Here is a 23,656-nt window from a genome sequence, read left to right on the forward strand (position 1 = left end):
AAAACTAATTTTTTGGGTTTAGTTGAAAATAAATGTACCTAAAAGTGAGAATTTTTTTTCAATTCTAATTTATTTCGATTCTATATTTTTCCTAGAACTTAATGGCAAGAAGAATTGTTAAATAACATTACCCAAACATTTTATAAAATTAAAAAACTAAAAACATTCAAATTTTATGCTGTCAATAAAGTGTTTTTACACGAAACTTTATTACTAAATAACAATGTTAAAAAAACAGGAATATTTTTTTTTAATACTTTGTGTGGCTGCCATTAGCGTCACATACAGCCTGCAATCGCCGTTTCATTGAAACAATAAGGTTTTGTATGTATGTTTCTGGAATCTTCTGCCATTCTTCCAGTACAGCAGCTTTTAAATCAGTTTTTGATTTTGGACTCCGCTTTGCGACTTTTTTTTTCAAATATGACCACACATTTTCTATTGGATTCATATCTGGACTTTGTGGTGGAGTGTCTAACACCTTTCCACAGTTGTACAACAGCCAAACTCTTACCATATGAGTTTTATGCTTCGGGTCATTGTCCTGGTAAAATTTAAAAATTGGCTTATTGTCCTCATAGAATCCAAATTTCTGTGCACTACTGACGAGATGTGTCTATGCAAATTTATCTAATTTTTTACGTGTTAAATTTATACGTATATATATGTATGTGATTTTTCTACAGCGCGATAGTTAATCGTGTATATAATTTGTAATTTATGTGTGTGTGTACAAGTGTAGCTGTTGGGGTTGGCAGTTCGTTTATAAAAGTAATTCATACATATTCATAATGATAGTGCCTAGATCTCTTGCCTGCTAATTGCTCACTGAGTTGGTCGATCAGGTGCATAACTGATGCCGTAGCAGCCAGCCTTTGTCAGCCGACGGCGTCTTGACTTGCCTTGAAACTTTGAGTATGCATGCGTCAAATAAAATGTTAAGATTATATGTCTTTACCCACTGCGGGACTGGCAAGTCGGGATAATCTATACATTCAGTAGGTTACAGCTCTGGTGAAAAAGATTGACTGATGAGCTCTTCTAAAGATCAATTCAAACGAATTTTACTGAAGCCTACTGGGGGCAAGCCAAGTTGGTTGAGAGGCGGCAAAATCTTAAATTAAATGAAGTCCCTTAGAGGTAATTCAAAGAAATCGTCGAACTCGGAAACTTAAATTTTAAATCGACATTCTCGTATAAAATTCGCAAAGCGAATGTATAATTTTGTCGGTATCTTTTCCCATTTTGATGATATCGATAAATACATAATTGAGACGTGGTTTTTAATTATTTCTATCTCGAAGATTATAAGATCTATTTACACAACATTTGGTATGTTACCTTTCGAATGACTCCTAATTTTTATTTTTATTTTAAACCTTGCCCTTTGGTATATACCTGCATATTTGAGAGCTAAAATATATATACTCAATCCGACATTTGCATAGCGTGTTGCTCCATGAATAAGAAGCACAACCTCAGCGTAAAGTAAGTATGTGCTTATGTTTTTTTTCATATGTCTATGTATAGAAGCAGTTGGTTTAGCAGGTTCAGAGTATATCCTAGTCAGGCATTCCCGACTAGACCCCTGTTAAGTATTTCTTTTTGCGTGTACTGAATTTGTTCAGCATCATTTACGCTAGTTTTTGTATTAGTTCAACCCAACGAATTTCACCTAATAATCAAATAAAAAATGGCAACAAAAGGAAACCAAAACATGAACGCTTTTAATTACAAGCATAGCCCGGCGTATTAGCCACACACGCGTGGCCCAGCCGGGTGCTGCCATCGTGGCCCCAATACATATATAATAGACATACAAATGTATCCATAATGCATATAGAGGTTCTTGTAAATATCATATGCTAAGTGGACAACAAATGTAAATTACAAGACAAACAAAACTTTTGTTAGTAGCTCTTCATAATGGGAAAGTCATGTAAAGCATAAAAAATAAAATGTAGAAAATGTAGAATCAGTAAAATTCAATATAAATCAATATAAGGAAGATCTTAGATCATAGATTAACAAAATCGAACTTAGTGTACAACCACTATTGAAAAGTATTTTTAAAAAACCTACGGACTAAACAGCTAACTCATGAGTACACATATTGAAAAGTTTGCATTCCAGAGCTAAGGTCCCAGTAGCCACTGTAACAATGCTAATTTGATGATCAGCGAGGCGATGCATCACCAAAAGCCAACGCTAAAGAGCGGGCGTGCCCACGAGCAGGGCAGGTGAATGTGGATACAACAAGAATGGGCACGGGTTCTTACTCCAGAGCATGTACAGATTCCCAATTCCAGCAAACGGGAGCAACAGGGGCGGCGGGACTGCCTGACTTCAAATTGGACGTTCAATTATCTGCGGCTAAGAGAAGATTTAGTTGCGCTAGGCAACGTTTTGGAGGGCCAATTGTCTGCCATTGCGCAGCAGTTTCTGCATTTTGTATACTCTAGCAGAGGGTACAATCATTTCGTCACAAAGTGTGTAACGCATAAAGAATGTATGTTAATGATCGGTATAAACAGCCGATAATGTCATGTCTATCTGTCTGCTTTGATGCTAACTGGTCTTTCTAAGTTTTCTAATCGGCTCGGAAGACTTAAGAATTAGAGCATGCATAAAAACCATTTTGTTTTCCAAGATATATTGTCCACACTTGACTATGCTTCTAACATATTCCAATCAGTTTTAAAATGTACTACTATATTAATCGTAGGAAATTGCATAAATTGATTCATGCTTTTAAGCCACATGTCTGCAAGGGTATTTAATCTTCGACGTGCCGAGCATAGTCGTTATTTCTTGTTTGTTGTTCCTGCCGCCGTCAGTGGTAGGTGGCACGAGTCATGTGGTCGGATCCACTTGCCCCGTTGATAAATGGACGTTAATGTGCCGGCTGCTCCTGCACTTTGTTCGTTACAATTTGACCCATTTCAGACGAGTTGCGATCAGTATAGTTAAACAAGCAGGAAATCAGTTGATTGGCTTTGGTTAAAAGCCATGATATAGCAATTATTCACAGAAACTCAACTTATTTGCAACTCAACTATGTTATTTATTTATTTATACTTTGCGATCAATTAGGATAAATATACATAGTTTCAACGTTTGTCAACATTTATAACATTTTGTATACTGCATTAAATAAATTTCGGATAGATTACATAAACATATAATCCATTAACTTCCTCTATATGTGAATATATATATTGTTGGTAAGACTAGAATAATATGATATTGCCAATCCTATTTTTGGTAGATTTATATTAAATATTGGAATTTATTGGTTAAGATTTGGTTATTTGGGATGCGAATCCAGATCCTAGTTGTTTAATGTTTGGGTGATTCGGGCACTACTGCACTCTTAAACCATAGAAGCAAGTATATTTGTTCTTGTAACTATATACAGATTCTGTTCCTAGAATAACGTTTAATTTGAATTATAAACAACCACAGCTTTTTTGCCTTAATTTAAGTATATGTCCTGATATTTTATTTAAGGCACTAAAGGTAATTGCAAGTATTAAAAGTTTAAAGTTTTTGCTATTATTGATCCTGATCAAGAGAAGTAACATTCATAAGTAGTTATGCCCGTCAGAGATACCTTCTTCGGCTTGTTGACAGCACACTTTTTTAGCCCATTTTATGGGTAGAGGGTATTAATAAAAGAGACGATGCGAAAAATGAGCTAGCAGAAAAGATCATTAATGCACAGTTAAGAGCCTCCGGCTACAGGTCTCTCAGGTTTCGCCAGTATGTATGTGTGTGTGTATCTGTGTGTGAATACTTTATCTATGTGTGTGTATAATTTGTGCTAAGTAAGTTTGTTATAGGCTGCATATCTTTTAAGAGTTTGGGGAGCCCAAGAAGATCACTGGGGGCTGGTGGAAGGGTTCTCTGGTCAGTTAACTTAAATTTGAACCTGTTCTTTTGGTTACAGTTTGTCGCTGGGGTGGACGCTCTTCGCGATCGTGCTCGGTATTATTAACGATCATTATGAAGTTTTAACTTAAGTGGTCAATTAACATTTGCATGACTGAAATCGGAATTGGAAATTAGTGTTTAACTAATTTATGCATACAGAAAAAGAAACTCCTAGTGGCCGGAGAGAACCAGCTTAACGGCTCTGAGTCGACTTTGATGCCAAATTCTACAAAGCCCTGCTGATACCTTTACCATGCGGGTTCATTAGACTTCGAAGACACAGGCTGCATTTTTAATTGAAATTTTCAGCTGGTTTCTTTTCTGTTCTCCCCCAAATGTTGTGATCAGTTCAGCTCCAATCAATAGGCCTGAATAATATGTTGGCCTTTAACTGATTAGGGACCTTCCCTCTATTTAGCTGCAGCTAAGTATCTTCCATTTAATTTTAAATTCTTCTGTTGCCTGCATTATATGAAGAAGTAGGGGAATGTACCCACAATGTGATATATTCAATAATCATAAGTTCCTCTGTTCATATCAGTGAAGAACTTTGTATTGCTTAGTAAGGGGTCAATTTGGTCAAAAGGCATTCATGTAGAATCTAGCTAGTACTGGAACTTAAGGCGCCAGCTACAGTCGCGTTCGAGTCTAATATAACTTTATCAATGGCTAATGTCGCGATTAGATACTTACCGTATGGTGCTCTAGCAGTTCACTTGGAGGCCATGATTAGATACACTTTACTGTATGTGATTAGATACCCTCCGCAATGGCCAAACGGTGACCAACACATTTTTGATACACTGGCGTTACTTTTGTCGGAATGTACATTTATTTAAAAGCCTCTGTGATAAGGTATGGTAAAAGGCCACGTATGAATGCCATTCCTAACAAATTTCCTTAGGTTCATACTAAAATCTAATGTAGGTATTTAAAAATCATATATTCTAAAAACTTTCGAATTTCAAATGAATTGCTGGACCCATTTTGATCGAGTGCCATTGACTCAGATAGACCCATTCGATTATATGTAATTAATTTTCGCTATTTAATACGGGTTGGCTAAGTTTTGGGTAGGACCCTCCCGTTTTTGGCTTTGTGGGATACTGCTCTGGTTGCCAGGCAAGTCATCATTATCTTCGACGCGTGGATATCAAGTGCTCTGGTCACATTTTTGATTAACAGCACCCAATCGATACAGTCGCATTGAACAGTAGAGTAAAGTTCCTCCCCTTCTCGAGAGCCCACTCTACATACATATATTCTGGTGAAGTGTTTCCCTATCGGCATGGTTTTCTATTTGCCCGAGTTAAGTTCTTGATTGTCATCGAGCAACTCATACTGGCCTGGGTTGTGAAATAGCCGAGTTTATTCTGTTATGGATCCTATGCTTAACTATAGATTGATGTGTGTGATGTGTGGGTGTTACATAATGCAGACGTAGTTCATTGTATCGCCAATCTTTTCGATTAGTATTGAAACTCAACTGCAATGAGTTGTGAAATAATATTTTTAATTTTTGTTATAATTATTATTATTATAATTGTAATTATTATATTGTAATGAGACATCCATAAAGCAGCCAGGGATTCGAGGCCGGATACTTCTCTCAATGAGCGGTTGCTTGCTTAGCTATTAGTACATATATTAGAAGTATACAATTTGTTATTTTATCTTTATGGAGAACATCTGTGTAAGATTGCATTCAAAAATACAAATTAGTCAGCTTCAAGTGTTCTTGTTCTGACTAATTTATTGCATTATTTTGTTAGACCTTAGATCCATAACAGCCTTAGGTTAAACTTGTTTTAATTGTGTCTAATGTGCCAATTTATTGGAAATACTTAAAGTTCTTTTTCCAACTGGTCTTTTGTCGCAGTATTAAAGTTAATGTAACCTCCACTTGGATACGGTTCAACTTTATCGAATTACAAATGCTGCTCAAAGTTCAGCGCATTTCATATGCAGTCAGGGCTGGGCTCAATTGATTTCAACTTGGTTGAATTGGCCCTACCCAGAGGGGTTAGGGCTTAGCATTCACTTTGGATTAAGAGCTTCCTACCCTCGACCGCTTTGCACGCTTGACTTTTGGCGATTTAGTTGAAGTGAAATAAGAGTGTGCCTTCTTCATTAGTATCGCTGGCAGGTTCATTAACAGGTGTTATATACGTTCCGGTTACGTTATCGTTCTGGCGTGGAATCGTCTCGACGGGGCGACCGAAACTAACGCCCATTGCAATGCCGTATTTTACGTATTTTTTGGTTACCTTGATTAGATTTCCCCCGCCCTATTGACAAATGGGAAGCACTGTGCCAAGAAATTTAAAAGTTGAGAGCGTTGTAAACCGTTTACAGCCCATACTTCAGGGTGTTAGCATTATCTAAGTTCTACTATATATACGTACACACGCATGTATAGACATTCCCAACAGTTGGTTGTCTGTACAGTTGTACTCTGTGTCGTGTACTATTGACAATTGCCTTGGTTGTTTAGCTTTTTAACGAGTGGCTTTTACCTTGTCGTTCCCGTTGCCCCCAATGCGTCCAATCTTATCTTGGGATGAGCTGACCAAGTTATAGATGAGTACTGCCAGTTGTTTGTTAGCTCATCTCAGCCAGCTAGTTGATTAGCTGTGCACACATAACTAAATGTCGAATTCATTGTAACATAAGATCTCGAATTTAGTTTGCAATACAAAGTGAGTAGAAGAAAATCTGTGCCCTGTTCGTTTCTACAACTAAATTGGTCGATGTCCCATAACTAAAATGAAAGTGGTTTATTATTATTTCTCTTTTTTGTATATACAAAATATTTTAAAAAATGTCGAATCTGCTTTCTATACGAACTGTGAGGGCTTATGTGTGGGGGCTAGGCGTCATCAAATTTATTGGCTGGCATATTTTGTCACTAAATATTGTTCAGAAATTAAGAAATCCGTCGTCAGTCTGTGACACAACAATATAATGAAATGCTGAGCCAAGAAAAAGGAACTGAGATCGGGGGTAAAACAAAAAAAGAAGCGGAACCATAAAATATATATTTTTATGGGCACTACACTTAACTTGGTCGCTTGGTCCCTGTCGCTGGTTATCTCTTTGTGTTCCCTATACATAATGTATACCTGCTCACGTACAGAAACACAGTCACACGCGCTCACACACACACTCGCACACACAGGCAGTAGTAGTCCGGTGTCATCGAAGATCTCTCAACTGATGTCATCCAAAAAAACGCGCCTCTGCTGCTGCAAATAATATATACTTATACATATATGTGTATTCTGGTATATACAACATTTTGACCAATTTTTCTGTTGTTCGTCCATGGCATCCGCAGTCGCAGGCAGGGAGATCTGCCAGTTTGGCTGTCTTCCCTGCCCTGCCCTGCCCTGCTCTGGCTGTCGCCCTTTGGCAGTCGCAGGCTTGGCAAGTTTTCCTACACGCACAATTGAAAAACTTGTTTTACGATTTACGTTTTCGGCTATGGTTTTTCGCAAATTAAATTGCATTCAAAAAAAAAAAAAAAACAAACTCTTTCTTTTATTTTGGATTTATGATGTATAAGGACACGGACGACATCTTTACCTGACAGTATTAGAATTATTTAAATCAAGAATCTAATGCTGCCCGGTAAGATGTGAACAGATGTCCTTGCAAATAAGTAATTGCAAGCAAACAGATTGTACTGTAACTTATTTTTTGTTTCACGTAGTACACAGTATTATAATGTATAATTATGATTTAGCCAAAGCTGGGAAGTTCTTCAGCTTGAAACGCAGCCAGCATTGCCAAAATCGAGCTGAGTTCATCTCCGAGCTTTGATTTTAAACCATTTCCAATTCAGTTCGATTCTATTCAATTGGCGAGTGACACATTTCCTTATGAATGCAGATACCCCAGCACTGAGCTGCTGGCTTTTTACGGGTGTGTTTCCGACGCCAACGGCGAGCTTAACTATGTACCGCAGCGCGTGATGGCGACGAGAGAGAAATATGGCAAAAAGCAACGCCTACCAGCGTGTGTAACAATAGTGCACAGTGGTGTAGATGTAGATGTAGATGTATGTACGAGTGTATTTATGTACATATCAACGATGGTGCTATTATTGTTATTATTATTATTATTATTGTTGATGTATTTATAATTAAATCGATGTTGGCGCCAGTCGCTGCGCGCACAACAGTAACGCGCGCGCGCACACACACACACACACACATACAGACACAGATTCAATTATATTGATATAAAAAATATGCAAGTATACGACGCTTGGTATTTTTATGAATAACCGATAATTGAATCTTTACACTTTATTCGTTTTATGGTTTTTTGACACCGGAAATACGCACATACATACACATGTATGAACGCGTGTGCACACTGGCACTGGGTGTGAGAGCAACAGTTGCACTGATGGTGACCGTCGCGATCGAGCGCCAAATAAGAATTGAGAAACACGAAAAAAATTGAGAAACAGGCGGGCGGAAATTCAAAATTTTTTTTGAATTGAACTAACAGCGACGTTGACATTATCTGTTATTGTTAACACACAAATGTTAAGCAGGCAACCGGTTGCAAGACAACATCGAACCAAGCGTGCTACATTAAACCAATTAAACAAGTTCGTTATTGGTTTGAGAGCAACATATCCAAATGAGTAACGTTTTAATGCAGCACAAAAAATGATTGAAAATCAACTTATTTCATTTTTTTGTTTTTTTGTACATAAACTAAAAGTGAAGTTTGAGTATGACGTTAATGCTAACTCACAATGGCACTGTTACACTCTTACAGGCTACAAGCAACACAACATCGAACCAAGCGCAACATCGAACCATTTTAACATTCTGCTATTTGTTCAAACGTGCTTGACAACAACAATGTGGTGTTAATTTTGACGATGATAATTGTTAGTTCTATAAATTTTGAAATGCATAATAAATTGTATATACATATATATTGATGAAAACATAGATATTTTGTCAGTGCATGACATTGATTCCTGAGTAGAGAGCTGTGTACATGGCATACAAATAGGGTCAGGAAATCAGATCATGATCGCCAAAGAATTTACCCGAATTGTGTATTTTTTAGATGCATTCATAATGTATACCAAATGTTAACAACTTTCTTAGATATATATGTATCTTAATCATTTTGGCGGGCTTTTGATGACCTTGACAAATGATTGAGAGAATGAACATGCTTTAACATGTTTTACTCAGAAGTTTAAACCGAAATGGAAAAACGGCGTTACTAACTACAATTAAGGATTACCTGCTTACTGGACTTATCACTGGGTTCATAATTAAAAATGTTGCTTAATTACAAAACCATGATTTGATGATTATTTCCATCAATGTGCTGGAAGCTCGTCTGTATGCCCTCTATTTGCCATTTGCCTTGTGGAAGTAGTAACACTTTATTAATGTTTTGCGTAGCATTCGTGTTAATTATAATTTGATGAATTTACTTAATTGCGTTTAGATTTTAGTCACACTTATCCCTGACCCTCTGATATATGTATGCATACGCCGCCTGGCGCTATACCTGCAACTGAGCACGTGTCAAGTGTCAGAGTCTGACGTCCATCACAGTTTTTAAGCAATTTTGTGATTTGTATTTTTACATATATATAATTTGCGTAATTTTGTTGGAAATGTGTGAAACACGCTTTGCCGCAGTGTCAAGGTGTTAAAATCCTGAACACACACCACACACACACACACCACAATCACAACAGCAATCGCAAAATGCGAATTCATTAAAAGTTGGTTCGATTTGTAGCAGTTCTTTTTTTAAAACACTTTTCGATTGATTCAATTAACCGATTCTTTGAGACCTGCGGCACGACGCACTTGTCTGTTGAAGTATTCTTTTTTGTTTGAAAGTATCTTCTAGGTGATTTGCTTCTGCGTTCTCTAATTGCTGTGGTTTATTTATTCTAGTCCTAGTGATATATTTGAGGGCCTTGAGGATCCGAAGACTTGCCCTACGGTTTGGTAACTCATGCTGCTGCAAGCCCTTGTATATGTAGCACGTGCGGTGCTTGGATTCCGCAAAAGATAGTTGTTAAATCAATTTTTTGTTGCTGCCCTCGTGGCTTTCGAGATTGACCCACCCGGGTGGCAACATAGAGTTAGTTTCTTTTTTTTTATTTTTATTTTTCTAAATGCCTCGAGAGACGAGCGAGCAGACGTCCAACAGGGCACGCGGCACACGATCAACTGTAACGGTAAAAATGGAAACAAGTTTGATATAAAGTACAAAAGTTAAGTTCCAAATACAACAGTTCGGCGTGTCTGTTAAGTTAACAGTAACATGTTGCAAGCCGAGAGTTGTGAACAAGCGCTGTTAAGCGGCCAACATATTAATTAACACAGCTCTCTTTTGGCTCTATATCTATGATAGTCGAGAACGAGAGAGAACTGTTCCTTCTCCCTCGCTCTTGCTCTGCCTCTCATTACACGCTGTGCGTTTTATTTGTTGTCGCATTTCTATTAGCTTGACATTTGTTTTTTGTTGATGTTGTTGCCTGATACTACAGCCATCACGTTCTTGCTCACATTACGCTGCCGGCTTGCTACATGCTGTAGTCGTCCTTCTCACAGCACACATGTTGCGACCGCATGGTTTCTGTTTTACGTTCGATCGTTTATGGCTCGAAGCGCTCTAGCTGACAATATGCTAGTTGGCATACGTAGCAACTGGTTGCATTCACATAAGTTTGTCATACGGACAGCCATGTGCGTGCGCACGTATGTACATATACATATATGCATGTAATATTTAAAATCAAAAACTATTACAAAATAAAATTAAACTTTTTCGAAAGGGGGAAAGACGAGGGAAAACTCCAGATATAACTATTTTGGTTTGGTCGGCGAGTATTTTAATTCACCGCGTTGCGCTTCTTGCCTGTCAACTTTTCGACATGTTCACTCAATTAATAAGAGCAGCAAGATTTCGTCTTCGCTGTGCCGTGTACCCTACACGTTTAGGTTTGATTAGGACCGCCATGGTAGGAAATGCAGATTTCAGTAGGAATTAAAGTTAAGCCTCACTAGACACTATTTAAAACCCCTAATTGCTATGATCTTGGACAGCTTGAGGAATGAACTGTGCGTGTGTACATTCATACATACATACATATTTATATGGAGACATGTGTGTTAGGAAAAGGAAGATACAGACACACATACATATGTGAAATATGAGCATGCATTATTATTTGTCTGAGTATGTATGTGTGTGTATGTACACCAGGATTGCCAAATATACTATCCTATCTCTTATTTTTTGTTACAATAAACAAATCCAAAGACTTGTTTCCACACGAGGTAGGGTCTCACCCTGTCATCGTCAACCGAAACGCACATATTGTTGGGTTTGAGAAGCTTTTTTTTCATTTTTTTATTTTTATTTTTTGATGTTATTGTTGTTTCCATTGCTTCTGCCGCTGCCTGCGTTTCATGAGCAGCAGATCATTGTCAGGCCCGGTTCTCAATTTTTGGTATAATACATACACGTCGTACCTACTATATGCACACAGTAAAAGAATCTCCTGTAGTTTTTTAATTTTCAATTTTTCGCTTGCCTCTTTTCGGGTTGAAGGACCACGGCCCCTTCTCAACAAAACAGACCGCTGCCCGCTCTGACCGGACCTGCCCCCTGCCCATGGAGTTTGTGCGCATTCACCCTGCGGCGGCTAATTAAAAACGAGCCCAGACCAAGGGTTGGGTTGGCTGAGGAGCACCGAAATGTTTAAGACATATCTTTGCCTGATCCTTAAGAGCATCAATTTTTGGTTAGTTTCTTCTTTTGCATTTGAGTTTGGGCTTGATTTAACTGTGATATTAAATATTGCCTTCGCTTTTACATTTCAAGCTTTCAAATAATTTACAAATTAATTTAAATAAAAATCGTTTGACAATTTAAACTAAATTGTTCATATTAAAGTGAACGGTTCGGTTCGGTGTGTGATTTAGGGTAAATAAAAAGTTATCTACAAGTTATCACAATGCGCTAGATTGCGACGAATTTTCATTTCTTTTCAACCGACATCTGAAGCTAACTATATAATTTTCAAAAATGCATTTGTCATACGAACATTTTTGCGAGTGGAAAAGTTTTCAGCAGAAACACACTGAAATTAATAAATTCCAATGACAATTATATGATATAGTTGCTCGATATTGATAGGCTTTTGCGTATATGTAGTGAAGTTAGTGAAACTATTCCAGGTCGAGTTTTGCCAAGACATCTTGGTAAACAGAAATGAAATTAATTTTCTAATAATTACGAATATATATACGTTATGTACATAGGTAACACATTTCACGAACTAATTTAAGTATCATCTTCTTTGGTATAAGAGAAAAAAATAACAATTTGTTATAAACTATTATAAATCGGTTTGTTTTATTAAAATTTTGAATATATTTGACCTACCAAGCCTTAAAGCAAAACATGGATGCATGTCTGTGGAAAACCACGTTGACGAAGCGCATCCAAGGGCCGGCCCGGTATTTTGAGCCGCGAACCGAACTACCCAAATTTGATTTGTCGTGCAGTCATGTTTAATTTCAATAATAATTGCATAAAGCCCAGTCCGAAGATCAATTTGTGGCCGGTGGTGTTGCTTCTGGATTCTGACCTTCTTGACCTGGTTGACCAGCTTGACCTGGTTTCGCTTCTGCGCTAGCACAACTGACGAAAGTTACGCACTTCCAGCAGCACTCAGGAAATGGAGTCACTGTCGAGACGCCATCGCCGTTGCACATTTCGAAAGGAGCTGGTTTCTGGCAACTATTGGTAAAGGATATCAACTAACTGTCCTGAAGATATACCTTTATCCACTTCAACTTACTAATGAATCAGGGCGTCGCCTTCTGTATTTTGGCATACGAAGACTCCGCATGTGTTCTCATCTTTAAGAATTCCACCCACTAGTAGCTCCGTTCCTTCACTGGCCGCACCGGTTCGCGCTGCTGCAGTTTCTCCTGCGGCTGGTGCTGCAGCATCTCCTCCAGCTGCACCAGCTGCTCCAGCTGCACCAGCTTCACCACCCGCTGCACCACCAGCTGCACCACCCGCTGCATCACCAGCTGCACCGCCTGCTGCACCGCCTGCTGCACCACCAGCTGCACCACCAGCTGCACCAGCAGCGGCTCCACCTGCAGCAGCTGGTGGTTTATTACTTTTGGTTCTACACCCGTTCGCTAAACACATTGACACATAAGTGCATCTCGCATAATTCAAATATTTGTTGGTTACCTCCTTTCTCCATTTTTTGGTAATGAACTAACGCGCTGATGCAAAACGCGAAACTAATCAGGATAACAACTTTCGCGTAAAAGTATTTCATGATCGTTCAAATTGTACAGTGAATGCAACAATTAAAACTGTAATTTCTGCATAGTGAAAATGCCTTTTATAGTATAAATTCTTGCAGGCAATTCGGGTACCTTTACACACGTGTTCGTGCACCTGACAAGGTAATTCTTACAAAAATGTAACGCAGCTTAATTCTGAGAGAAATCAAAATCCAATCATTGATATACATATGTATTTTTAATTTTTAATTGAATTTAATCGTTTGGCAAACACAAGCATTGCATTTTTTTGTGGCTCTATTTACACGTGTAGTAGGTTGGCGTTACCCGGCGTTGCCCAACCGAGCGCAAAATGAAAAAATTCAGTACATGTACCAAAAAGTGTTCTTCCGAATAATGAAACACGTGTTAAGTGCGCCGATTTTTAAAGTGAGATTAGAGCCCATTTGATGTTAAGCTATAATTCCGCGCACTTACGTCTCATAAGATAAAGGTAAAAGTAAACGATGCGTTGATCAGTCCGTCAATCCGTCAGTTAGCTAACCAGCCAATCAGTAAATCTGCCAGTCAGGATAAACAGTTTAGTAACTGGATACGTTTTCATATAGTACATATGACATATATTTACGTAGGATTAGAAACGTGGCAAAATGAGGTTTGAATTAGTTAAGACGAAGCTGTTGATCTTAAAGGGGCTAATGTCACATCTGAAATTTAAACTTTTAATTATTTCTTAAAAAATATAAAATAATGGCATTGTAGGCTAAATAATCGAATGTATATCGAGTGGCAGGTAGTTGTGAGTTCTTCGGCTGCGTCGCTGTCGGAAGGTGCTGGCGGAGGCCTTTTGCTTGGCCTCGACTGCAGCGCAGGCTGCTTTATATGCCGCCTGTTTGGTCTTTTCGTAGTCCTCGCGTGCGCTGTGAAGCTGCTTTGACAGGGTCCCCAAACGATTCCTGGCCGCCTCGAGCAGCTGCACCTTGGCGGTCATTTCCTGCTGTGAGCCCATGGCCACAGTCTGAATGTTGCTCAGATTCTCTTTGATCGTCTTGTGGAGTGCGGTGAGCGCCTCAAACTGGCTCGTGGCGGCGCGAGCCGCCTCTATTGCGGCATTCATGTTGGCCTCCGTGTTTTGAAGCGAGACAGTCTCCTCTTCCACAACAGCATTGGCCTCCTGCATTTCCTGTTCCAACTGCTGGACAACCATTTGCTTGCCGGTGAGCGCCGCTTCGGCTGCCTTGGCTGACTGGAATGCCTTTTCGGCCAGCTCCTGCTTGATGTGCTGGGCAGCCAATTGGCCGGCTGCGTGCTGCGCCTCGTTAGCTGCCTTCGCATCCTGTGCCGCCTTCATGGCTATGCTGGAGGACTTTTGCTTGGGATCACCGGGAGTAAATATTTTTTTCACATCACATTGTTTGTCGGTATTTGATTCAGCGCAACCTGCTCCGCCAGCATCATTCCCTCCTCCTGCGGCTCCTCCACTGCTTCCAGATGGATCCGTCAAGGGGCTTTGGCTTTCAACTTCTCTTCCAGCTGCACTATTGATAGCAGCAAAGTCTGCGTAAAGGTTTTGAGGCCACGCCATGCGCTTTCGATGATGCCGCTAAGGGTTGCATGCATCAGATTCGCCACGTTTCAAACAACACACAGATGACCCCCACCCCCCACTCACCTTGACGAGTCGATAGCCAATGGTGTTCATGATTGAGGACAGCAGACACATTGCGAGCAGTAGACAAAGGAAAGCACTGTGTATTCGCATGGAGAACGATATTACAAGCTTCTCATCGCACTGGATAAGTCGACGAAGTACGTTGCTTAGATTCAGTGCTTGACGTGCTGAGCATGTGCTCCAAGTTGCTTTGATTTTAATCCCAGTTAAATTAACTTTCCGATTCCCTCATACAGAAGAATCGAGCCACCATAGCCGGATCTAACGCCACTTATTCATATTATTTTTAATAATGAAAAATATGCGCTCATCTCGTTATGGCTTAGACTGTCATCTTTGCATTGGATTCCGAGTTGTGTCAACATACTTTTCAAATGCTTTATAACTGACAGCACATGATATACTGATCAGGGCTGCAATGCCCCCCAATAAATATAAGTGCTTCGGTTCATGTTCCCATGCAACTCCCAAATTCGTGAACCTGGTTGTCTACATGCCAGGAAAAATGACATATACTTTTTTCAATTTGTAAAACCTTAAACAAAATCCTATTTACATGTAATATTTCAACGTGATTTGCATTTGATGTAAAATGAATCACAGAAGAATACTCTGAAAACTCAAGACCTTAACAACAATTAGAACAAAAATATCACACTGTCAGATTTCGTCTTCTCATACGTCTAATACGTTTATTGATTAAATAAGTAAAAAAATCGTTATTTACAGCCCCTGCACTAAATAAACTAAACAATCGATTCGTGTTACGATTGGAGGAGTCTGGGATGGTGCCCAGTGACACAAGGGAATTGTTTATGATTTAATGTAGAGTTTGAATATGTGTATACAAAAATCAATGCATTATTTGCCCGTACATATTACCACTGCTCGTACTCGTAGTCGTAGGCGAGTAGCCGAATATTGATTTCCCTGCTATAAAAGCAAATCTCGAGTGGATGTGCCACAGTTAGAAGCATTTTTGCATCGATTGTGCGGACTGAATCATTATGAAACATATCTGTGAGATATACATTATTCTCTTCGGGCTGGTCTGCAGTGCCAATGCCTTGGTACATCTGGTGCATTTGGGCAAGGGCGGTAAGAATGTGATGAATCATACACTTGTTGTACTCACTTTTCTCTGTCTCTCTCTCTTTCTCTGTCCCCCACATAAGTATAGTCAACGGATGCGTTACTGGGAAAAGTGAGGTTAAAGTTGGTGATGAGGTCCCAGATGAGAAAACATGCGGAATATTTGTGTGCCTGGATAAAGAGGGCAATGGCGTCTATCAATTGTAAGTTTTGATGGCTCTACCCAAAAGCTACATCATCCTTTAATGCCAGGTCCCCTCATAGTTGTCAAAAACCAGTGACCTTTGCCAATTGCAAAAATGATCTCGTCAATACAAAAGGCAAATTTCCCGATTGTTGCTGGCAGTGTGTAGAGGGTGTGGCCTGTTAAGGCAAGGCAATGGGCCCTAGCCAATCCAATAAATAACATATCACAGCTGCAGTCCAGTTATCTGAGTGACCCATTCATTCAGGCCACCTCATGGGTAGTGCATGGATCAGGCTGTGTCTTAGCCCCAGGCCAGCTTGGCAGCCAGTTTTATTCATAAGATTCATAGTTTGTAATGACTATAATTAAAATACTTGTAATTAAAATGATAATATAATTGCAAATCTACTAAATAAGTTGAACAAGGTACGGCATTTATCCCTATGCATAAAATTCTGACAAGTTGGGCTTTTAAACTTGTTAGAATAGATCTTACCCTGGCTCGACCATTTAAAGTTATCTTTTCCGTATTGTATAAATCATGTATGTAAGTGTCTACTTAGTAAATATATATATATATACCTATATGCGTGTGTGTGTGTGTGCAGCACCTCAGCATTCCATTTGCGTCTCATTTGTTGTCTGGCCGCTGTCTGTCTCTCTGTCTGAGTGTCCGCGTATCTTTGTATCTTATAGATACATAGCGCATTCTAAAGTGTCTACAAGTGATGAGCACGGCATTTAGTTGCAATTTTCAGTTTCACTTGGCGACGACGTCGACGCCGGTGAAAAAGAAACAAATACAAAAACAAAAGAACAAAAGCAACAGCTACAAAGTAAAAGACTGCATAGACGAATAAAAATAAAAATATATAAAATGCAAACGGGCAAAAACAAAGACAATATAGACATGAATTGCTATAAAAATGTGAGCTATGCTAGATGCAAATGCTAAAAGCGAGAAAGAAGCCGAAGAAGAAATCTATGGCCAGCCCGAAGCTGCCTGACAAACTGTTACCAAGAACAAATAGATTGTGTATAGGACGTATATAATCAAACATATATAGTTAGCAACACCATTAACATACAATTTAGATATTCAACTGCATAAGTACGAGCTTCCTCCTGGGATTCGAACAAATTCCTCTCCTCGCAGCGAATGTGAATGTTAAGTATAAAATTGAATTGAAGACAAATTTTGGTTTGCCTCAAACGTTAAGAAATCGTCATAATTACTCTAATAGAAATGAACTAATAAATTGATGAAAGCCTCTTAAATTATATTTTAGTTTTATAATCAATCTTTGATACACTTTTCATAATTATTTATATATAGGAAACCACAAATAAATAATGTAAGCCCTCTAAATTTGAATTTTTAATTATATAACAGCACATTCAATCTTTGATACGCCTTTCGAAACACAAAGTGTTGGCGCTGGGGCTAGAGTTCGGGATCTACTTCGATTATTTGAAAAAATGCATGCGCTGGCAACATGAACAATGTCTGAGCGGGGCCAGAGTTTAGACGCCAGACAGATAAGTAAATCAAAAAGTCATATAGTCATATAGTCGGGGTAATTACATGCTAGTACTCGTAAGTTAGCCACTGCATGTCAAACTGTGTCAAATGGCATATTAAAATCAAAGTCTTGAAAAGAAAATGCCTCAAACAGCCGTGCATTAAATAATCAACATGATAACCCCAAAAGTCGCTCGGGCAGTACATTCTGTTGGAGCGACCGAAACCAACTAAAACTTAAATGAAGCTGACGTTAAAACCGAAACTGATAATCTGTCACACAGGCACAATATAAATATGTACATATCATATTGTGCACATACATGGAATCAAACACAAATATTTATTTTTAATGCCCTATTAAAATAGAATTCTAGAAGTGCGATTGCGGCCAGCGACGAGACAACAAACACAAAATTAAGTTTGCTTATCAACTATGCATATGTGTGTGTGTGTGTGTGTGCATTTGACTGAATGACAACAACAACTACAACCAGAACATCTAACTAGGATTGATAAGGCGACGAAACAGCACTGTTCTGACAGTGTGTGGCTGTGCATGTGTCAGAGTTCAAACATAATACCGTACTTAGACAAATCTGGACGGACAATAATCGAATCTAAGTGGAAATCGCTTATCAGCAGGTCAGCTCCGAGCTCAGCTCAAATAGCTATTAAATGGGAACAGCGCGCTCCACTGGAAAATGCTCGAAATGCATGACTTTTAAAAAAAATTCTTAAGTAATTTTTGATTTTGTTTAATGGTATTCAGCTTGACATAAGAGCTAGACGAATAAAATAGCAGGAATGCTCTAGCATAGAACGGCATAATGCTTAAATTGATATTTCAGAGAGATTCAATTGGCCCGACTTGAGCTTTTAATGATCCGCATAAGTGTTAATGCCAAAGAGAAGTTGTATGTAGACAAAAATACAATCATTTATTAATGTGTATTTAGCATGTTAGCAACATTTATATAATAAACTCAGTTGGCAGATTTATTTAATAAAAATGTATATTTTTTTAATTGGTTTTCGCATGTCTCTATTAAAGGGAATTTAGAAAGTTTCCCCCCACAAGAGTATCAAATAGTTGTGCTTTACTCTGAAACTAAGTTTCTAGGAAGATTTGTATTAGGTTGTAGCGGACCCGGAGTCTTTTGGAGAGCAACAGGTTGCTGCCGTTGGCAATCGGGAATCCAGTTATGTACTAGCTTCAGCTTCGGTGATTCCAGGGCAACAACAAGAACGAGCGCCAAGTATTTGACGCCACTGGGGCTATCAATGCAATTGAACTCTGGTAACGGGCAACTGACAACCAACAGCAATCTAAGAGAGAAAGATAGAGGCACACACGTATGAAGGAGAGTGAGATAGAAATGGTCGTATGTATGTGAATTCATTTGTAGGTACACATACGGTATATATGTATGTACATATAGAACAAGCATAACAACTTGCTGGATGATTTGATACTAGTGCCGAGATCTGTTGGACTCATTTTAATTGCAAGTAATCTTTATAAATAGAAAACATGACGAAGACACCCAAGAACGTAAAGCAAAGACCGAGGAAGGTCCCCTCCGACTCCGACCCGAGTCCGATTTATGCATGAATGCGGTGGACAACGCACGCACTAACGACCAATGCATAAATCAATGAGGAGGGCTTCAGAATCCGAAGGGGATATAACCAGGCAAAAACTAAACGTGGAAGCCAATGCGAAAAATGAACTGGCACTGGCCATAAATGAGTAATTGCTGACATTGCCGTAGCCATTGCCATGTTCAGCAGAGGCAGAGGCAGAGGCAGAGGCAGAGGCAAAGCCAGAGGCTGCAGCTGAAGGAAACAAGCGGCGTTCAGGTCTGGAGTCCGGTTCCGTTTTTAGCGGAGACAACAACCCATAAATGTGCGCCTAGACAAAGGCCTAAAACAAACAGCCAAGGCTTAGGCGGCAGCAATACTTAGTGACCATCCATGCCAGTGCTTGGCATTCAATTACAATTACAGCCCCCATGCCGACAACAACGGCAACAGACCGACTGGACTTCAGCAGAAAAATGCTTGGTGTCTCTTGGAGTGTTGCTGTGTTGGTAGCTTGGATAACTTGGAGTCTTGGGCTTGGCTTTTTGGTCTTGGTCTTGCGGCCGGCGGCCGGCGGCCAGCGCGGCTTCCAGGTAACGTCGTCTCTCTAACGGTTCGCCGCGATACTTGTTTGTATCTCTATATTTCCATCTTCAACTTCAACTCCAGCTCCAGCTCCAGCGCCAACTTCCAACTCCATCTCAGTCAGCATTTCTATTTGAATCTGTTGGTGCGATGCGCGCGTCTCATGTTGACAAACTCACTTAACAAATCCACAACTACTTATACAACCCGCAGTACAACAAACAGTAATTTTTCTCGCTTCATTGGCATCGTCTGCCGACTGCTGACTGCCGGGAAGAAGCCTGTAAAGCGAGCATAAGCATATCGGCGGTTTGTTTAGTCAACTTGTCCCGTGAAGCCGGTGGTGCGGTAGGGACAGGCAAGAGAGGAGAGGGTATATGGGCAGACTGAGAGGGGCGACTTAAAACTTGGCTGCTGCCAGTTAAGTAAACAGAGAATTTGTATTGTACAAAGGCCACAGACAGACATAGACACAGATACAGATACAGCGACAGAGGCAGACACAGATACAGCAGCTACTCGGCATTGCGGCTGACCAATGTTTGCCTTGCTCTAGAGTTCTCCATGGCTACAGAACACAGCCTGGGCGCGGCTGCATCCATATAGGCTCTTAATGATACAGCTATACCAAAATATATATGCGTACATATAAAAAAAATGTCATGAAATGAAACGAATTTCGTCTATGCCATCGCCAGCATCCAATGCACATTATAAAAGTCCAAGAACAACACTCTGCAACATGAGTTTCGATTTCATCGGGGTCATTTCTTAAAATATGACAAAATCTGATTGTTTAAGTGGGGCCTATCTTTGAGTATTTGCTTATGCTCTTACCAATTAAATAAGCCGGTTTTTAACAGTTTTCTAGCCAAAGCATTTTTGGCATGTGGAGCACATGATTCACAAACCAAACTAAAATTGGAAATATTGGATTAATCATGAATCGAACCAGCAACTATATTTCTTTGGTTTTATAGCTCTGGTTTTTACATCAGTCGTTAAATACCACGAATGTTTTGGATCAACATTCTTGTGGCCTTAATTTTGAAGCTGTGTTCTACTGTGTACTCTGGTTGACTGAAAGATACAAAATTACACGCAAGCTGCGACACTTATGCTAGACGCGACAATAATATTTCTATAGCAGAAACTTCACACTTAATGTATTTTGCAAAAAAAAAAATGTGTAAGCAGCAAAAAAGAAAACACATAAACAGAAAAAAAAAACACGGGAAACAAAAACAAATTGAAAAACCTCCAAAGTAGTTGCACATGTTGCCTGAGGCGGCCCAAATTACTTGTGGCCGAGCAGAGCCGCAGCAGAGGAGCAGCAGACGGCAACGGCGGCGACTAGTCAATGCTTTAAGGAATATGGCAGCAAATAATTAAAACATATTTAAAAATAGTTTGCCATATGGATGACGACTACAACGACAACGACAACGACGGCGACGGCGACGAGGCCCGGCTGGGTAATGGCTGATGGCTGATGGTGACGTGGCTGGTCAGCCCCCAAGAACAACAAAAGCCAACAATTTTGTCTGGCCAAATGCGACGCCAACTCCGACGCAGCCGCCATCCGCCACCCGCCACCCCCATCGCCAGCAGCCGTGCCACATTTACTAAATACAGATACAGATACAGATACAAATGCAATTGCAAATACTTTTCGTCTGCTAGTCGACTTCTAACAGCCATCCATCTAACCATCTATCTATACCAACAATTACAACTTGTCCTCTCATCTCGTCTGCTGCCAAGTTCAAAATTATATGCTTTGCACTTTATTTTGTTCATGTCAAAAAGAAACAACAAATTAAACAAAACAACAACAAGAAATACACGAATTCTTATTTAAGTTGAAAAAATATTTCGGAAAACTTGTTGGATTTTTTGTTTAGCCAAAAATACACGTTTGTACGAAAACCTGCGCCAGCCAGGCGCTAATGTTGTTGTTTCAGTTTATCATTATACCCTGTTAGAGGGTATTACACTTTGTCACGACGTGTGTAACGACTTGTAATATATATGAATTGTTTTTCAGTATCAATCAGGGGTGCAAGCCAAAGCATATGGCTGCCATGGGAACAATCGGTCTAAAGTAAAGCTTTAGTTTATGAAAAATGTCTGAAAGGGTATTTAATCCACGGCGTTTTTTCATGCTTTCGGTTTTCTCTTTTTCTCATTTTGCTGAGTAAAAGTGCCTAAAAAGTATCTGCTGCATCTGTGGCTGTATCTGTCGGATGGTGCGAATTTATTTTCGTCATTTTTATTTAATTTTATTTCATTTTTGTTTTTGTTTTTTTGTTTTTGTATACTTACACGCTGAGCGCGCGCGAGAATCTTACAAATGAAAATTGTAATATTTTCGACAGCAAACAAATTTGAAATGTCTCTGAAACGTTTGTTAGGTCATTTTTTTCATTTCATTTTCTTTTGTTTTGGTTTTCAGTTGGTGAATCCCAACAGACGTTGAAAATTGCAACTTTGTGTGCGAGTCGTTGGCCGAGCTAACATACTTACCGATTTCTATATCAATTAATTTGATTACTCTACTAAACTGAAAGCGAGACGCTCCCCAAATGCAATCAATCAGTCACGCGTATCTACGAATGGCTGCCGTGCATAATTCATAAGGTTCCCCATCTTGTGCAGCGTGTGCTCGGTTGTTAAGTTGGCGCCAATTGAGTTTGAAAATCGAGTAGCCGCCCGATGGATGCAGTCCCCTGATCATCATGCAATCTGGCCTGATCACAAATCGAACACTATGTAATTTTTATGGCAAATAAATTACTTGGCGCAGAATTACAAATCGCTGCGATTTGCAATTAAAATTGCAAAACAAGGCATAGCAAAGCCAGAGACTTCAATTTATGTGACTCGCTCTCGGTATGCACTTGGACCCAACTCTCGGCGTGTTCCTGGGGCCAGGTAAATCTCTTAATTACCTCGCTAGCTGCATTCGCTGCCGTCAAAGGCAACAGGTGTGCGCTTATTAACTCATTATAAATGCATTTCAGTGCAGTTCGATTTGCTTTTAGCTTTCTGAAAAGCATTTCAATTGACACGACACTCGCACATTTTCGAATGCGTGCCAATGCCGCAGTTTTTCCATCTGTTGGTGCCCGCAGCTTAGGGTGGTTCAAGCCACTGCGGAATATTATAAACTGTTAAGAGACACTTTCACTAATTGTGCATTAATTCATTTCAAAAATGTATACAAAACGCTAACTGACTGACTGATCAATATTTCCTGTTCTCGCCACTTTATACGTCTGTTTTCGGTTTACCAATCGATTGGCTTTTCTCATTTCGTTATGATGATTGAGAAATGATTGAGAAAGTTATATGGGATACATGTTTTAGGCTTTTCGGAATACCCAACTCATTGGCTGCCTAATAATGATCTAAGTTTGTAGGAGATTTAAACTTATTTTGAAAACTCTACAGTATAATGACAATTTTACACATATATGCTCGAAAGTTTTTGTTTTTGCTTTCATTACACAAAACAAACAAGTCGTAAATACAAGAATTTGACAGTCCTGTGGGAAATGGATAAAGAACTTTTGCGAGCCGACTAATAGCCAGTAGAATATCTATCTATTCACAAATCGACAGAAGATATGTGAATATGTCGAGGAAACTGCAATTTATTGCAATTAATTAGACATTAGCGTTGCCAGCTGAGTAGTTAAATAAGTTCGAAGTTTTTTTTTAGACTCTTGAGACGCCCTAATGCA

The 23,656-nt window shown here is 39.3% G+C and overlaps 3 protein-coding genes across 3 annotated transcripts; 1 reads left to right on the forward strand and 2 right to left on the reverse strand.

The window, feature by feature from the left end:
- Positions 1–12,337: 12,337 nt before the first annotated feature.
- Positions 12,338–13,331, reverse strand: LOC115759814 (glycine-rich protein 5-like). Its single transcript, XM_030700909.1, has 3 exons — positions 13,210–13,331; positions 12,803–13,154; positions 12,338–12,741 (listed from the first exon to the last, which is right to left on the reverse strand). The coding sequence occupies exons 1-3, from the start codon at positions 13,298–13,300 to the stop codon at positions 12,552–12,554; spliced, it is 633 nt and encodes a 210-aa protein (XP_030556769.1). The 5' UTR covers positions 13,301–13,331; the 3' UTR covers positions 12,338–12,551.
- Positions 13,332–13,979: 648 nt separating this feature from the next.
- Positions 13,980–15,243, reverse strand: LOC115758695. The gene is made up of 2 exons (XM_030699443.1): positions 14,941–15,243; positions 13,980–14,871 (listed from the first exon to the last, which is right to left on the reverse strand). The coding sequence occupies exons 1-2, from the start codon at positions 15,028–15,030 to the stop codon at positions 14,032–14,034; spliced, it is 930 nt and encodes a 309-aa protein (XP_030555303.1). The 5' UTR covers positions 15,031–15,243; the 3' UTR covers positions 13,980–14,031.
- A 657-nt stretch (positions 15,244–15,900) lies between these two features.
- On the forward strand, positions 15,901–16,747 carry LOC115760990. The gene is made up of 3 exons (XM_030702601.1): positions 15,901–16,038; positions 16,121–16,235; positions 16,297–16,747. Exons 1-3 carry the CDS (start codon positions 15,948–15,950, stop codon positions 16,400–16,402), a joined length of 312 nt encoding a protein of 103 aa, XP_030558461.1. The 5' UTR covers positions 15,901–15,947; the 3' UTR covers positions 16,403–16,747.
- Positions 16,748–23,656: the final 6,909 nt, after the last annotated feature.

Source organism: Drosophila novamexicana, unplaced genomic scaffold (genome assembly GCF_003285875.2).
Source record: "Drosophila novamexicana strain 15010-1031.04,08,12 unplaced genomic scaffold, DnovRS2.1 tig00000008-arrow-pilon, whole genome shotgun sequence".
In the NCBI taxonomy this organism is placed as follows: domain Eukaryota; kingdom Metazoa; phylum Arthropoda; class Insecta; order Diptera; family Drosophilidae; genus Drosophila; species Drosophila novamexicana.